This window comes from Gopherus flavomarginatus, chromosome 11 (assembly GCF_025201925.1).
Source record: "Gopherus flavomarginatus isolate rGopFla2 chromosome 11, rGopFla2.mat.asm, whole genome shotgun sequence".
Lineage (NCBI taxonomy): Eukaryota > Metazoa > Chordata > Testudines > Testudinidae > Gopherus > Gopherus flavomarginatus.
This window is the reverse complement of record NC_066627.1, coordinates 42,837,837-42,855,824: the sequence shown is the minus strand read 5'-3', so window position 1 is coordinate 42,855,824 and position 17,988 is coordinate 42,837,837. Positions and strand designations below refer to the sequence as shown.

The window sequence follows — 17,988 nt, the reverse complement described above, 5'->3', positions numbered from 1 at the left end:
CCTACCTTCTAACCCTCAAGCTTTCCGCACACTTCAACAATAACTCTGTTTTAAGAGACAAAACATTTTTACTACCTAAGGGAATTTGAGCTTTATATGACCCCATCCCCAAAGCAATCTAAGATGGTGTAAATGGAATATGCAAAGCATATACCAAGGAATTATATACTTGCTGGCCTGATTCTACTTTCAATTCACTAGCATGTGTCACTAATAATTCCATACTGTAAACTGGCATAAGAAAATAATCAGGCCCAGTGGATTTTTTTTGTTATAATTTATCTCTCTTTTTCCCAAATAATATACACTCTGAGCAGACGTTCTGAACCCACAGCGCTCAAACGGGTTTGAAATTAACCAAAACAAGTTTGTCCACACCTAGCAGCGGCACCAAAAAACAACTTTTAATGCCTTGCAGACACTTATCCACATACTTAACTTGCTTGCAAGATCAGGGCCTAAGTATCTGTGAGGCTATCACAGAGCGTGTGAAGTAAATTCGATTGGGTAGTTTATTTTTCAAGTTCAATCAGCACATTTTTCATAATACTGAAACTAAATTCTTCCCACTGATTTGGAGTATCTTCAGGCAGAAGGTCAATAAAAGATTAACTTTTAGTCGCCACCTTGTGGCTGATGAAAAAAACCACATCAAAATGACAAAGATACAGTATCACACCTTTATGTAAATAAATAGACAGCATATATTAAATTAGCAAGATTGTTTTCCTATTGATATTACTAGCAAAAGCAAACATCTGATAAACACAGGAAGCTAGGCTACAAAGTTCTCAGAAAGTTAATATAACTTAGATAATATTTTTACATCAAGGTCCCAGAGACACAGACAAGGTTTTCATCTTGAGGCTAAAAGACCAAAAACATCAAGACACTTGATCACGGCCTTGGATAAGCCAAGAGACTACTCACACTTGATCTTAGTTCACAGAGAGCTGAGAAGCATACAGATACATCACATTTATGGCCTGATTTTCAGAGAGCCTGAACACCCACATATCTCCTTGATGTCTATGGGAGCTGCAGATGTGCAGCGCCTTTGAAAATCAGGCCATTAAATGACATCTATGGCATTTTTTTCATGGTTGAAATTTTAACTCTTGTACAGACACAGAAAAAGGCACTGTACACTGAATATTACAAACCCCTCTGAGCAAAAACACCATGAAAAAGTTCTGTCGCTAGTACTAGCTCCTTGAAATAAGTGTCAAGATCTAAATTGCCTCAGAAACAGCAATGACCATCACATACAAAGGGAGCATGCAGGGGGCGTTGATTTTTAAGGGAAAGTTTAGGAAATATGAAGTTAAGTGGGCAAATATAGCCAGGTTATTGAAGGATATATATACGGGCTACTGTACTTGTTTTGTGGCCGTTTGTCTTATATGACAGGTCCAGCTCGCAAGGATCCTATATGCAGTACTATTTAAGAGCCACGTCACTCCTCTATCTTATAAAAAAAGAAATTCCCATAGTATGGGGTCAGAGGGAAGAAAACATGAGATCATTCTGCTAGGGAGGATGGGATTATCCCAAGCCCTCTGCATGTATCCCTTGAGTCCCATATTGAACATGATGGAGGCAGAGGAACATTCACACAGATGTTCTCTTACTCCATGCTGTTGCTACACCTCCTCCATGCTATTCTCCAATGCTCTTCTATCAGTACTGTGCTCCTCTCTTGTGACCCCCTGCTCTTGGGTGGGGGTTCTACAGTGGGAGCATTCTTTATTCAGAAGTTTAACTCCAGGCTGTAATGACTTCCAAGTCAATTCCCTGCAGAGATGTGTGTGTGTGTGTGTGATGTGCAGGAGCCTGGGAAGTGCGCGGGGGGGGGGGCGAAAGGTGGAGGAAGGGCGCTGATAAGGCATCTGACATCCTCCATTCCACATGAGGAGGAGGAGATCCATGCATAGAGGATTTTCTTTGCATATAGATCCGCATGAGATGTTCTGGCCTTTTCACAGGTTGTTGACATGCTCTGGTGTGCCTTTTCTGCTCTTAAGGTCAATGTGGTGAGGTGTTATGCATCTCCAGCTCCTGCTGAAGTCAACAAGAATGGACGACACTCAGCACCTTGTAGAAGGTATTCAACATCTTCTAGGACTGAGGCTATATCTAAGCAATCTTAATGATATAAGGCTTGATCCAAAGCCCATTCAAGCCAATGGAATTTTTTCCATAAACTTCAATGTGCTTTGGATCAAGCCTAGAGAGTGTTATTCCTATGTGGTGGAGAGTAATTAGGGGAGTGAAGGCTGCTGCAGGATACAAAGTTACAAGTGATTGTTGTTAGCTGTGATCTAGGGCAGTGGTTCCCAACATTTTTGGGCAACTGTACCCATATACCAAATAGTTCCACTGTGCCAGTTAGCAATTTCCTCTTCTCCCTAGCCCCACGACCAGCATCAATCTTCCGTCAATTTTAATGATAATCTCCCGACCGTAGTGAGCACTGCCACTGCCCACTCCCATTTAGCTGTGTGCCCTCTAACCTGCAATGCGCGTTATACTCCAGAAGATTTCAAATCCAAGAGTATGCTCAATTTTGAAAGATCGAAATTTGGACTTCCACTGCTGGTTAGTGTGCCCAAGTGATGGGAGAGGGGTAGCAGTGGCGCAACAGGGCCATCATTCTTATGCAAAGGGGTTAGGCTTTGAATTCATAGTACAATAAAAAGCAGTGACTACTAGACTGGGAACATCAGTACCTGAGTGCTAAATTGATGGGAAACTGACCACAAGCAAAAGCTAATTTAATTGGGCAAGATGAGGGAAATGCAGAAAAAACAAACACACCTACAAATTGGAAAAAGTAAATTGGTTTTACATTTTTAAATGTAAATAATTTGAGGTATTATTAGTAATGTAGTTAAGGAAATGTTTGAGCTTAACAACATTTGGGGCCCAAATTGTGTTTAATTTGAACTCAGAGTAACTCCATTTAAGATAATGGAGTTATTGCAGGTTTATACCAGTTTACCTGGAAGCAGAATCTCTCCCTACATTTTACAATGAAACCTCAGAGTATTCATTTCAGTAGGCAATAAACAGCTAGAACCTTGGGTTATCTAAACTTGCAATAAATCACCTTAGTAAAACATTCCAAATCATGATAAATTTGATGTTCAAAAAAATCCTTGAATTTTAAGATTATCTGCAAAAGGTTTTCTTGACATTAACATAAACATAATGTAACAACAACAACAAACAGGAATGACTTTAAAATCAAACACAATAAATTCAGTTCAGTAAAAACTGGTCTGTTCCTTTTATACATGGGATCGTGAAGGCTGAATGAAAAGTCCAGAAAATGTATACAAAATGAGTGAATTGTGTACTTTAATCCTGTGCATAAATGATTCCCTCCATCTGTAGGCCCAGCATGTGCACAAGCTAAAATGGAAGTAGCGGTTGAAAACAAAAAATGGATCCCATATCAAATTCAAGTAACGGCTGGAGAAAAAAGTCCAAATCTCACCGTCTACTGGTCTGTGGAGGAACCATCATTATGCCTTTAAGGAGCAGGCTGAAGCCTACAATCAAACTAGTTTGGGTGTAATCAAGGTCACTCTGCCCTGGGGTTGGGTTAAACAGGAAAAAGAATTGGAGCAGGATGAAGGGGGTTAGAAGCTATCTAGGCTGTGGTCTCAATGCCTTCTCTAGGGCAAGACCAGAGATTTTGTTTTCTTACTAACTTTGGAGGCTCTGAACCCGGGATCTGAGGTAAGGACCTTATGAACTCCCTTAAGATTGCTGCTTTCCCTGAGCCCTTCTTAAAGGGGATATTTGTTTTGTTACCTTATAGACTAACAGACGTATTGGAGCATGAGCTTTCATGGGTGAATACACATGCATCCGATGAAGTGGGTATTCACCCACAAAAGCTCATGCTCCAATACGTCTGTTAGTCTATAAGGTGCCACAGGACTCTTTGCTGTTTTTACAGATCCAGACTAAAATGGCTGTCCCTCTGATACTTGCTTTGTTAGTATGTTTTGGTCTGGGTCCATTACATGGTGCTAAGAATAAAATATGTAAGAACTGTTGTTTGGAGAAAACACAAGTTTAGTTCTATAAATGAGGAAAGGAAGCTTTGTTCAGAGTACCAGGAGAACAGACTTGTGTGTTTATCAGGCCAAACTGTAATTCAGTAATTTAACAAGCGTTATGACTTACACCAGTGGAATCACCATTCTTACCTGCTTGATGTATTTATTTGACCCGGATTCAGATACTGCGGAATACAAACTTTCATTTAAAAACAAAGCTTTCCAGCCCTCCTACCGTAAACTACCATAGCTCTGTTTAAAGCAGATTGAAATAGTTCTTAGATGTGGAGACTGCCACACTGATCTCAAGGCTGGGAGCTAAGGACTTTAATAGCAAATTTTCTTTTAAAAATGCCAGTGTCAACTGACCATACAAAATGTGCATGTATCTGGATGCTTAAACTTCTGTAACTGTGTATGCAAACAATCAAATAAGTGCAGTTTATATAGTCACTTTTCAGAGGAGAATCTTGTGTCAGGTAATACTCACTGAATGACAGATTCCTGGTTTTACAGGAATTTGGCTTTTAAAATAAGTATTAATGATTATGGCCCTGCTCCTGCACACCTTTGCTCATGTGTGTAATCCTTACTCTTGAGGACTTTCACTGACTTACAGGGAATTTCTCATGTGAGTAAGAGAGTACTCATACGAATGAAAGTTTACAGGATTGGGCCAAAAGGATGAAATTCACCCTTTGGATTCAAGACCCTTTGAGCCAAAAGGTGGAGTTTCACGCTCTCTCAGAAAAACGATGGACCAGCAGATACAAGTGTTGTACTGCAGTTTGCTGGTAGTCCCCCACACCCTCAAATAACGCCAATTTATTTGATCTTTGTGAACAGGCAGTTGAACTTCGCCTTAGCTGACTACATGCAGTCATGACATGCAACTATGTAGCTTTAAAATAATTGCAACTTGGTTTGATTATTAAAAATGGAAAAAATACAATACATTAAAGTGATGTTCTTCCATCAGTCTATCAGAGATCCACATGTTTAGCCTAGAGCTGACTAGGAAGACAACATCGAAAATCACTCAAACTATTCCTGAGCATATGACTTCATTTTGAATGTACAGTAAAATATACTATTACTACTTTTATGAGCATTCATATTTCCAAAGTACATATAAATGCATGCTATAAAAGTTTATGGAGCTGAAGTCAGGCAGCACACAACGAAAATGAAACAACTCAGCATTTTAGATAGCAAGTTCAAGCAATAGCAACATAATTTAAATTGCTTAATTTGTTCTCTTGTATTTACAGCTTTTTAATGTAAACCATAATAGGCAAGAACTATGAAGAGTCATGACTTAGTCCAGGGGTAGACAACCTATGGCACGCGTGCCAAAGGCGGCATGTGAGCTGATTTTCAGTGGCACTCACACTGCCCAGGTCCTGGCCACCCATACGGGGGAGTTCTGCATTTTAATTTCATTTTAAATGAAGCTTCTTAAACATTTTTAAAACCTTATTTACTTTACATACAACAATAGTTTAGTTATATATTATAGACTTACAGAGAGAGACCTTCTAAAAACGTTAAAATGTATGACTGGCACGTGAAACCTTAAATTAGAGTGAATAAATGAAGTCTTGGCACACCACTTCTGAAAGAAGAGGAGTACTTGTGGCACCTTAGAGACTAACACATTTATTTCAGCATAAGCTTTTGTGGGCTACAGCTCACTTCTTCCGACGCATAGAATGGATCCAAAGAAGTGGGCTGTAGCCCACGAAAGCTTATCCTGAAATAAATGTGTTAGTCTCTAAGGTGCCACAAGTACTCCTGTTCCTTTTGCAGATACAGAGTAACATGGCAGCTACTCTGAAACCTGTCACTTCTGAAAGGTTGCCAACCCCTGACTTAGTCATATGTCAAGTAACAGCTCTGATGCTAGTCCTTGGAGCAGAAGATTAGCATCTACTATATAAATATTTTCTTCTTTGCTTTGAAAAGGTGGAGCCATATCCTCAGTTGCCTGTGTCATTCCATTGGCTGTGTCATTCCATTGGCTTGGATTGACACCAGCTGATGATCTCATCTTTCAATTCTTTGGTAATTGTTACACTACTGTCTCTACTTTCCTGTCTTCCACAGAATTCCAGCCTCCCAAAACAAACACTTCAGCCCAAACATGGTCCTGAAACAGTGCCCAGTCCTGGTTATAGAGTTACTTTCTGTGCCACATGAGAGCAGCTTTCATTATCTGGAGTTATTTCACCCATTCCTGAAATTGGAACCCAAATAAGGTGAAGTAGAGCAGGACAGTGCTATGGACAGTAGGTGGAGATGTATATAAGTGACTGAAAAGAGACTAAAAATGTATTGGTGCTTCAGCAGAAAGCATGTGGAACACACCATGTAAACCCTCTCCCCAGGGGCCTGATTTTCAGTGGGAGCTGCAGAGCTCAGTACATTTGAAAATCACAATCTAATGGGATCCATCATTTTCCCTTATTCTTCAAATCTCATAGGAGAGGTGGGACTGATCAGAAAGTACAGAAGTTTCATCTAGAAAGTTTGTTGGAGAGGAAGAGGGAGAGGAAATCACGACAGAGCAATAAGACAGTTGTCAAGTTCCTCAGAAATGTTCCGAGTAGGCTGGAAAAAGGGCCTTGAATATAAATTATTGGGAGAGGGGGAAAGGTTTCAGGCAACAAAAAAGGCTTAAGAGATCATTATAGATGCCATATGTATGAGCCTGAAGGTTTCCTTAGGCATTTTATGTGGGACATTCTGGACAAGGAAGGAGTAACCATAAAATCAATCTATAGCTGTCCCAGACCGACTAGAAAAATGCTATACCAAACCCTCCATCTTTTCTGTCCACTGATCAGTTTGTTTTAGCCAAAGAAATTCTTTAGAGTTAGGGAAAGCAGTGCCACAAAACACAGTAACTTCAAAAGTATAGGGCAATGGTTACTTCTGTGTCTTTGGTCTAGACATTGAAATAAATGTGTAATTATCATAATTCTTGGGCTACCTTGCTCCTGACAACTCTCATCTCTTCCTGCTGACCAGGTAGGAGAAATCACACTAAAGAAAGATATGAAAAAGAAAGACTCCAGTTCCCAGGGACAGGTGTCCATGTCACAAAAGCCACCACCACAAATGGCAGCCTCAGCAATGAGAGGGAAGAATGGTCTGAAATACTGAATTACCACAGACCTGAGGAGGAGGGCTGAAAGGGGAAGGCTGCCACTCTCACTGCTCAGAATGTGTAGACAAATAACTTCATTCAATAGGGCTGTCAGTTCACTTTTCACCAGCATGACAGTCACAGCCTCTTTTAAAGCTATGAAAGAGGAGCTGATTGAAGTGAGAAGTTTGGAATTGCTGGGCTTTAACTCATTCCTGCTCCTGGGAAATGGTAACTTTACTCTGCTGGGCTTAATTTTGCTTCCAACATTTGAGGGGAAAATATTTTCAAGGGTTATTTGAATCCAATTACTGTCACTTGTAACAGTGTGATTTTATGTAGACAAAACCAGGCCACTCTCTCACAACAAACTTATCTTTACTGAAAAAAAGGGAAGAGATGCATCTTTTCTCTAAACCATTGTGGGCCTAACCCTGCAAGCTATTCAGTAACTTCAACCTCCATTGCCATCACTAGGAGCTCAGAATGAACAGGAGCTTTCAAGATAAAGGGCCCAATCGCAAGAGAGTGAACATAAGAATGGCCATACAGGGTCAGACCTGTAGTCCCATCTAGCCCAGTATCCTTCTCCTGACAGTGGCCAGTACCAGAGGCTTCAGAGGGCATGAACGGAACAGGGCAATTATCAAGTGATCCATCCCTGTCATCCAGTCCCAGCTCCTGACAGGTAGAGGCTTAGGGGCACCCAGGGCACAGAGTTGTATCCCTGACCGTCTTAGCTCATAGCCATTGATGGGCCTATCCTCCATTATTTATCTAATTCTTTTTTGAACCCAGTTATACTTCTGGCCTTCACAACATCCCCTGGCAACGAGATCCACAGGTTGACTGTGCACTGTGGAAAGAAGTACTTCTTTATGTTTGTTTTAAATCTGCTGTCTATTAATTTCATTGGGAGACTCCTGGTTCTTGTTTGTGAAAGGGTAAATAACACTTCTTTATGCCCCCCTTAGTCATATCTTTTCTAAGATGAATAGTCCCAGTCTTTTTAGTCTCTTCTTATATGGAAGTTGTTCCATGCCCTTAATCATTTTGTTGCCCTTCTCTCTACTTTTTCCAATTCTAGCATTTTTTTGAGATGGGATGATGTGACGGAGTATACCAAACCCTCTGAGGTCCCCTGCTGAAGGTCTCGTGGCCCTGCCACACCCTGCCCCCCAAAAAGGGCAGTGGAGCGAGTCCTCCAAAGTGCCTAGCGTGGCTGTGTGGGATACAGCCAACTAGGGCCCAGCAGCCTCGTATAAGAGCTGCAGGGCCAGAGGAAGATAAGTTCCTTGCTGGAGCTGTAGGAGTGTGGATGGTATGTGGTTGCCTGACTGAGTTACAGAACCCCAGACAGGGCAGTGCTGCCAGAAGCTGCGGAGAGTAAGAAGGACCCGTGAGCTGGTTGCTGGGACTCTTGTTAGGACAAGGTCCTGAGGTAAGGGTGAAGACAGCGCAGGGCTGTGGGGAAGTGGCCCAGGGAATTAGAGAAGCTGTGCAACATAGTTAAAGGAATACAGCAGATGGCTGCAATCTACAGGGTCCCTGGGCTGGGACCCAGAATAGTGGGTGGGCCTGGGTCCCCCCTACTTCATCCCCCATTAGCCACTGGGGTGAAGTGGCCTGGACAGTGAGGCACCCCAGAGGGGGGACTGAACTATAGTGACCCAGATGGAGAGCCGTAGCCAGGAAGCCCCAAGAGGGCAAAGCCATTGTCTCCAGAGAGGGAGCCCTGGGGTGCTGCTCTATCCCAGAGGAGGGATAATCAAAGTGTGTGCACTTGGCCAAGGGGGTGCTCACAAGAGATGAGTGCACGCTGTTACAAGTGACCAGAACTGCATGCAGTATTCCAAGTGTACCATGGATTTATATAGTGGCATTATATGATATTTTCTGTCTTATCTGTCCTTCTCCGAACAGTTCCTAACATTCTATTCGCTTTTTTGGCTGCCACTATACACTGAGCAGATGTTTTCAGAGAACTAAGCAGGATGACTCCAAGATCTCTTGCTTGAGTGGCAATAGCTCAAAACATTAAGAGGGTCACCTTCTGAATGACATAAAGCAGCAAGACCTACAAGGTGGACTTTAAGGAAAATGGTCTAAGACTACAATAAAGGTAGCTGTATAAAAATATTCAGGCCATATCCTTGGCCTATCACCAGATGAGCGGATGGCAATCCTGTAGCAGCGGTATGATCTTAACTAACAGAATCTCTTCTGACTCAGAAGATTACTTCAAAACATTCTCTGCTCCCCAAACCAGTCTGATTTTGTGCTCTTCTCTCAAGAATCAGACTTTAACTTTGCATAGATGAGCCTGGCCAGTTCCATTCTCTTATAAAAATCAACAAAACTCTTCTCCATCAGAAAGAAAAGCAAATCTGTCTCACCCTATATGGCACATGTGTGTGTCTGCTCAATGGAGAGTGTATGGATTTGATTCTCCTCTCACATACTGCAGTGTAAATCAGGAGTAACTCCACTGAAATCAATGAAGTTACATGGGTGTCAGTGTGAGAAGAAATCAGACATTTTATGTTTTCCTAACCTTATTCGCTAGAATCTTCTTACATAAGCAAGTGTCTACTCTTTGAGTAAAGACCAGTGGAAGACATTTGTCTTCAGAGAAAAATATTCCCTGTTGGCCCTGCTAGTTTAAGGTCCAATGTACTTAAATGTGCAGAAATTTGCAGCAAGAACAATTTTCTACAGGATTTCCTGACCAGGAAAAACCATGGTCCCTCCACTCTCCAGCAGTCAGCAATGCATTGCCAATTTACTAATTAATTATTCTTCATTATTTAAATGTACATGATGTTTGCTTCACACCATTTGTTTTTATCTTGTCCCTTGTTGGTTTCTTGGAAGGAACATAATTATTAGCATTACCATTCTTCTTCAGATTTGAACATGCCTGTGTTTTTCGCCCCTGGGTGGGGGCAGCTGAACTATGGAACTTGGGTGATTGTTTGAGGGGTCTAATATTACCAATATCCTGAATACCAACATCCTGAATCTTAGAGCTGCTTGCACAGGCCTGCATATTGAGAAGTTGCAGCTTGATGACTGACCTCTTTTTCACCTCATTCCTCATTTCACAGGCATGTCTCTGTGGGGCTGACGTGCCACCCATAACCTCAGCAACTTTTGAGTGACTTGGATATGCATTTAACTGGCTATTTTCTTCACAGTGTACATCTCTTCCGAGAGCTGAAAGGCTGGTGGGGAGCTTTATAACACCTTCTTTGGGAGTTAACTGCTTGTTAGGTGAAGGGCTATGCAACGATTTGCCTTTGCCAGGGCTTTTTAGGGTCCGAATGATACTAGGAGCCGTCTGAGGCCTAGCTTTGGCTGTCTTTCCTTTCTCGTTCTGTATAGTTTGCACCTGCAGCCACTCCAGCTGCAAAAGCCGATCGATATATTTCTCAATGAATCCTGCTGGTTGTGGTCGAGATTCCGATTTACACTCTGTGTTAACAAATACTGCCAGCTGCTGCAGGTCGCAGGAGTTGAAAGGAGGTGGAAGGAAGTCAGGATAATAATATATTGATTCTTTATAACCTGCATCAAAGAGGTGTTCAAAACATGCTGGGTCAATTTCTTCAGCTCTGAGGTTGAGTTCCGGCAGTGTGCAGGGGGAAGGGGGAATAGGAATTTTTTCTGAGTCAGAAAGGTCACTGGCACTATCCTCAGCAGCATCCTCTTGAATAATTCTCACTGACTGAAAGTCAAGGAACATCTCATTCACAGAGGTCCCTGGATATTTAGAAGTGCAAGGGACAGCTTCAGTCACATGCTCTCCAAGACTTCTTTGAGTTTCTCCTTTTTGATTGGAATAAAATCTTTGCATCAGTGCATCTTCTGCCTTACTGGAGCCACCTTGTGAATTCCCCTTCAAATTGGAAGGGATTCTGCGTAGTCCAGATTCACTTTGCCTTCTTTCCATGAGGTCTTTCTTTGCCTCTCGTACTTTGTACAGTGATGTGCAAACACTCATCATTCTATATGAAAAGAAAGAGCACTTACAGTTAGATCATTTAACCCCTTTTGGAACTCCAACTACCCCAGGGCTTGCTAACTCCACAACCTCTGGAGCCCCAGTTGCGTCCACAAGATGAGTCAAAGACTGAAAATAAAAGATAAGAGAATTGGTATGACTTGAGAATCTATGAATGAGATGACATTAATATTAAACTTGCAGAAATAACCTTGCCTAATGTCCCATTTAATGGTTTGACTATTTTGATGGACATCACTTACAATGTGTTTATATGTAAAGTGTAGAGTATATAGAAGCAAATTTGGATCTGCAGGAAAAGGGAGGCTCTTGCAAGAAGAGATCTGAGACAGAAATAAAATAGCAAATAAAATAGCTAGGCTTTCCGGGCCCTATCACCAACTCATGTAAACTGACGTAGCTCCCTTGACTTCAACTGAGCGTTGCCAATTTATACCAGCTGAGGAGCTAGCCCTCTGTGTGGTTAAATGGTTAAAAAACAGAAAACTTCTGCTCCTAGCTCCTAAACAGTAAATATAGACATTAGCCACCGTTTGCCCATAGGTACAATGAGGTGAACTGGAGAGATCAGTTTTTAATTATGCTTAGACCAGGAAATAACAATGGTAAGCGTGTGGTTCCTGTTGGGAAATGTTGTCTTTATAAACACAACTGACTTTTTTTTTTTCTCGCTGTCTCCTGTTTCATTCAAATCTGATTTTGACTATAAAGCTCTTTGAGGCAGGATAGCGAGGTTCCAATACTGGTAACTTAAATCTGTGTTCCTGATAACTGAACAGGAAGGGTGATATCATGGCCCCAATTAAGTCAAAGGCAAAACTTCTATTGACTTCAAAGCCAGTATTTCATCTGAAGACTTATGTGCAGCTCTGAAAAATCTATGGACATCAGAAGACAATATAAAACACTTTACCTGTTTTGCTGATGAGCCTCATCTAGCCTGTTTCTTTCCTTGTAAAGAAAACTTGGTTGACTGTCATCCTGGGTGCAATGGAAAGTCTAGAAAATAGATGCAAATATGTGTACCTAAAACTGTAATAAAGAAAAATCTGACATAAAATATAAGCACATTTTTATATATGCAAAGGATTTGAATTGATTTACCTTTTTGGTGGTATTTAAAATACTTTTGCTTAAGCTGCTGGGAGAAGGTCTCACAGGAGAAAGTGGTTTCTCTAGTCCTTTGGTACTTGGATGTCCCTTTCCACGACTGGAACTAGCAATAAACAAACAGGATATTGTAATTAATTAACAAGATACTTGACAATCACAGCTTCAGTACAGATTTTCAATGTACATTAATTTTAAAAAGGGGGCAAGAAAGAGATGGTCATAATTATACTTAAGTGTTCCTTAGATTTAAGGGATTTCTCGTTTATGCTTCACTAAAACTTTTTCATGCATATTTGGTGGTCCGTTTTAATTTACATGCCACATAAGTGCTTAACTCACAAATAGATAATTCAACAGTGATACTTCACACTTTTATAGCACCTTCTATCCAAGGATCTCAAAGCAATTTACAAACATCAGTAATTTTGCTTATTATCATTATCATATTGCTATTGTTTTGCACAGTGCATAGTACAACGAGGACCTGGTTCATGACTCAGACTAGGTGGTTCCACAATACAACTAAAGTAATTATAATAATATGCAGTATTAAGAATATAGCAAGCCAAATCTTGCTTGCCTTTTTTATGTGCATAGCGCCAGTGATGCTCAAAGGATTACTCATGAGAATGTAAGCAGAATTTGGCTCAGAATGTGCAGTCTGTTACAATATTAATAGAAGCTATTTAACAACAGTGGCACAAAGCAAAATTCAGTTTTGTGTGATTACAGGGTGGTGCTTAAATCAGGAGCAAAAAATCCCTCACACATTCAGACTGAATGATATGCATTACTGACCTGGACAATTTGACATTATAATCAAGAGAGTATTCCCTTAAATAAACCAGACTCTCTCTGGGGGCACAATAGAAAAAAACCAAAATATTTTAACATTTAAAATAATGCATTCTCTAAGAATAAGAAAAGTTGTATTTGCACTGCACATGAGCACTATATCTTTTTTTTTAAAGAATGCTTGAAAAGGTCACTTCAAAACAACCACCATATTTTACCTCCACATCAGCTTTCAGATGGATTGCAGTAAAATTCACTTCTGTCAATACATAGTATTCATTTTTAGTTGGGAGTCAGTAACATGCGTTTTGTTTGGAAAAATTATGTGTTGCCCCTTTCATGGATTATAAAATAATGAAAGCAAGTCCCAGACCCTCCAGCATGGAAACAATCACCTCTAACTTTGTGACCTGCACATGAACTATCTGATTATCTGTTTCGTTCTGAATAAACAAATAGATAAATGAAAAGGAAATAAATGACCCTGGCTCACCCACTGAATCACACAATCAGTTAGATACTAATCTGCAATAATTACGTATTTCCCTAGCAAAGAGAGAGAAAATAATTTCCTTACATTACCATTCCTTTGTGGCTTTCATGGATTTGGCTGTCCTTTTTCAGTGTCCCTCGTTGCAGTAGTAAGGGATAATCTTGAATGCCTGGTCCCATTATTATTCCTTTTAAAGAGTACTTGCAAGTTACACTTTTTCTTTTACATCGTTTTGCACAATCTTAAACAAAGGACTCCAACCTTTTCTGCGTACAAGACAGAGTGGAGTAGATACAAATATCACCACATCCTGTGGATGCAGTAAACAAACACCATGCACTCCCCCCAGAAAACACGTGATTTAATCTTTATAACAGTAGGATAAAAATACTCAGCTAGCCAGCTGTGCTGGAAAACAATATTTCCCTCCCCCAAAGCTTGCTGAAGAAGCAGCTGCATTGTCCATCTGCTTATTGCTGATCTTTGTTGAGCTGTCATTCCCAGGGCTATTGAACAGAGAGCAGCACAGGGCCCCCGCCCCCTTCCTCCCTGAGGAATAGGTTGGCCATTAGAATTGCAAAGCATTGTGGGTCAAGGATAGCAGGGTGCTACGCATACTTTTCTACAGGAAGCTCGGCGGCGGCGGCTACTGCTGCAATATTTATCAGGCACAGGCTGCTAGTCACTCCTGACAAGCAGACCCTGGATTAGGGGAGGCTGTGCCATTACCGTCCCAAAACATGAGTACCCCTGGGAATCTGTTGACAAGCAGGGCTCTGCACGCTCACTTGTAAAAGCAGAGGGCTGTATTTAAATGCACAGCAGCACTGGAACAGCGACCCTTCGTACGCTCCATTGTGATTTAACTTCCTCTTGCACAGAAGTATTGGGTGCAGCTGAGTCGCATTTGCCAATGGGTGTGGGTATCTCTGCTTTTATAATAACAAGAACAGGTGATCAGGCACCTTTCCCTCTGAGCTGCCCTTTGTCAAAAAAAATATGCATAGACCTTGCATATATTTGTAAACACTGGCAAATTTTAACACTACATCCATTTCATTTTTGCTTCTCCTTCCAAAATTGCAATCCTAAATCTGAATTGTATATCGAAAATGCCTGGACTAGAGCAGTCTATGGGCTGCTCTCTCTTATCCCCTTGAAACTGCATTCTCTGGACCAGGGATAAAGAGAGGGAGGTGATGTAATTTCCAGAAGGTGACAGATAATCAGTTCCAAAATCCCATCCCCTCACCTGTCCTTAGTTCTGATGTAGCAAAATGCAGTTTCTTAAACATTTCGCTCTTCTCCATCAGAAATCTCATCCCTTGGACCAGGAGAGAGGCCACATAGGGATGAGATTTCTGATATGTTTCTCTGCCATCCTTCCGCAATTGCTTCAACCACTTGTCTTCTGCCCTGGCAAGGGATGTGATTTCTGATTGCGCAAAACATCTCAGAATTTGCACCCTCAGTCTATTCTTGGTCTTGTCCCCCTGCCTCCTCCAAGGGAGCAAATTTTGCATCACTTTCCCTTCAGAGAATTTTGCATCACTACTTTGCTTTAAAAGTTGATGACTTTTTTTGTTACTTTTAGTAAACATTACATTTTACTTGGAATGTCTCAATTCTAATTGTACTCCAGTGGGGAATAATATTTTAAATGTTACTCTATAAAGATATAATGATGAGCATTCTGTTGGGAAGGAACACCTGTTCTCATTTTCAGGTAACACTGTAAACAAGAAGTGGGCAGCATTATCTCCTGCAAATGTAAACAAACTTGTTTGTCTGAGCGATTGGCTGAACAAGTAGGACTGAGTGGACTTGCACTACAGTACTTGTATTAGGTGAATTGAAAAATATTTTGTTTTTCAGTGCAAATATTTGTAATCAAAAATAAAGTGAGCAATGTACACTTTGTATTGTGTTGTAATTGAAATCAATACATTTGAAAATGTAGAAAACATCTAAACATATTTAAGTGGTATTCAATTATTTTTAATCACATGATTAATCTTTTTAATTGCTTGACAGCCCTAATTTATTTTAGAAGGCTGACCAACTATGGAATAGTATAAAGTAGGAATCCTCAAACTGGGGGTCAGGACTCCTCAGGGGGTCCCGAGGTGATTACATGGGGGTTTGTGAGCTGACAACCTCCACCCCAAACCCAGCTTTGCCTCCAGCATTTATAATGGTGTTAAATGTATAAAAAAGTGTTTTTCATTTATAAGGGTGGGGGGGGTCGCACTCAGAGGCTTGCTGTGTGAAAGGGGTTGCCAGTACAAAAGTTTGAGAAACACTGGTATAAAGGCTTCTAAGTCTGCAGATGTGACAGTTTAGCATTCCGCTCCCTCCCCACACACCCCTCTGAGTCCCAGTGTGCATTTAACCTTCTAGCTGTTAGAGATTTGACCCCTCCCACACAGGCCTATGATTTTTTCCTCATGCCTCAACTTACTCCACTGAGGCTTCTGTCAAGCAGGTTCTCACCTTATAGGGGCAGAGACTCAGATTGAGGGCGAAATACATACCACTTGCTCCTTTATTCTGGTATTCTCCTTTCCAAATTAACCCCCCCGCCCCCCACGGGAGAGAAGTTTTGTGGTAATTTATACAGGCACATAACATGTCATTCGCTGCAATGGTACCACTGTGAGGCTTTTCAGTTGTGTTATCACAGTGTAACTGAAGCTGGCATCTGGTGACAAACTAATGCCACCTAGACTCATGGCAAGTAGCACAGTTATATGCACCAAGATGTCATGCAGTTTTGAACTGGCAACAGGACTTTGGTCATGATTACCAACAGCATATTCTCTCATCTGTCTCCTCAAAAGGAAATCACCTCTGTTACGCTGCTTCTGTATACAGTATGATTGGCATAGCTTGGTTGGAGATGAAAGGGTGGGAAAGTTGTAGCAGCAAACAAAGGAGATAAATTAAGAATATCAGTGCTGTGTTACCACAGCTTTCCCCAATAAGGGCTGGAAGAAAGGACCATTTTCTGAGCTGCACAGACTTCTTTCCCCAGGTGTTGCTATGCCCATGAAGAGGGTATAAGATTACCATTGACCCCGGGGCTACCCACGTGCTCACCCCTAAGCCAGAGGCCAGCATTCAAAAACACAGCTGTACACAAAAACAATGGCAAAAAACAGCCAGAATCAGCGATGTCCAGGCATATATGTTGGTTTCTGACAGGCAATCATGCTGACAGTGAAACAGTCTTTTCAATTATGAAGAAATGACACAAGAATGATCCTAAAATAAAAAACAGTCAAGATGAACTCTTATGGGGAAAACTGGGAGCAAGTAATCACCATGCCACATGCAAGCCACACACAAGACAGCATGCTCTGATTTGTACTGTAACAAGTGTGACATGCACTTGCAGAAATGCCTCTACTCTCCACACAGAGCAGCTGTTTCCTCATGCAGCTCGCTCTGCTTATCCGGCCGCAGACAGAACAGGAGCCGTGAGCAGTCTGTCACAATCACAGCCCCTTTGGCTTCCTACCTACCCTCCTCCTAGTCCAGCATCATTGTCCGGCGGGCAGCTGCTCCCTCTCACCCTCCCCCCATACCCTCCAGTAGCTGCCTTTGCCCAGGGAGGGGAATCACAGAACTAGAAGGGACCTTGAGAGGTGGTCTAGTCCAGTCAAGGTAGGACTAAGTAGTAGATCATCCCTGACAGGTGTTTGTCCAACTTGCTCTTAAAAACCTCTAATGGTGGAGATTCCACAACCTCCCTAGGCAATTTATTCCAGTGCTTAACCACCCTGACAGTTCTGAAGGTTTTTCCTAATGTCCAACCTAAACCGCCCTTGCTGCAATTTAAACTCGCTGCTTTTTGAGGTGAAGGGGGATCCAGAGTGTTTGCAAAGCAAAAGCGCTGCCCTGCGAAAACCACACCCAGATCACCCTCCCTCTTTCTCTCCCCCACCCAGCCAGCTAAGGTGCCACCAGGGACTGTCCCCCACCCCGAGCCACCCGCACCAGCCCCGCTGGGAGGTGACGTCTGCTGTCTGCACAAGCAGCAAACCCTACAGCTGGCAGCTCCTCGCACTGCCCTGGCAGCGCGGCCCGGCCCGGCCCGCTAGGGGAAGCACAAGCAGCCCGGCCAAGCCTCCCGCGGTGGGGCCCCCCGGAGCCGGGCAGCAGAACCCCTCCAGAGCCAGAGCCGCGCTGGGCCGGGACAGACCCGGGGACGAGAGCCCAGCCAGCCTGCCCACGCCCAGGGGCAGGCGGGGGGGAGGGGAAACCCGAGGGGGGGCTTCCCCCGGGTCCTGTGGCACCATTATAAACCCGGCACGGCCACACAAACAATCCAGTGACGCACTGC

The 17,988-nt window shown here is 42.2% G+C and overlaps 1 protein-coding gene across 5 annotated transcripts; it reads right to left on the bottom strand.

The window, feature by feature from the left end:
- Window positions 1-496: 496 nt before the first annotated feature.
- Window positions 497-17,623, bottom strand: FAM217B (family with sequence similarity 217 member B). Of its 5 annotated transcripts, none has more exons than XM_050917792.1 (5): window positions 13,728-14,539; window positions 12,347-12,458; window positions 12,156-12,241; window positions 10,296-11,225; window positions 497-1,794 (listed from the first exon to the last, which is right to left on the bottom strand). In XM_050917792.1, exons 1-5 carry the CDS (start codon window positions 13,820-13,822, stop codon window positions 1,644-1,646), a joined length of 1,374 nt encoding a protein of 457 aa, XP_050773749.1. In that variant the 5' UTR covers window positions 13,823-14,539; the 3' UTR covers window positions 497-1,643. The 5 variants fall into 5 exon arrangements, with proteins under 5 accessions (XP_050773749.1, XP_050773745.1, XP_050773746.1 ...); XM_050917788.1 differs by lacking the exon at window positions 497-1,794 and adding an exon at window positions 16,743-17,623 and having other exon boundaries at window positions 6,081-11,225; window positions 13,728-13,830; XM_050917789.1 differs by lacking the exon at window positions 497-1,794 and adding an exon at window positions 17,168-17,623 and having other exon boundaries at window positions 6,081-11,225; window positions 13,728-13,830.
- Between the last annotated feature and the right edge of the window lie 365 nt (window positions 17,624-17,988).

Excerpts from the sequence above, each read along its gene's own strand:
- FAM217B (XM_050917788.1), bottom strand. The coding sequence starts at position 13,822 with ATGGGACCAGGCATTCAAGATTATCCCTTACTACTGCAACGAGGGACA. Across the intron at positions 12,459-13,727 it reads AGCCACAAAGGAATGGTAAT|TTCCAGTCGTGGAAAGGGAC; the intron begins GTAAGGAAATTA and ends GTTTATTGCTAG. Across the intron at positions 11,226-12,155 it reads GAGGCTCATCAGCAAAACAG|AATGATGAGTGTTTGCACAT; the intron begins GTAAAGTGTTTT and ends CTTTTCATATAG.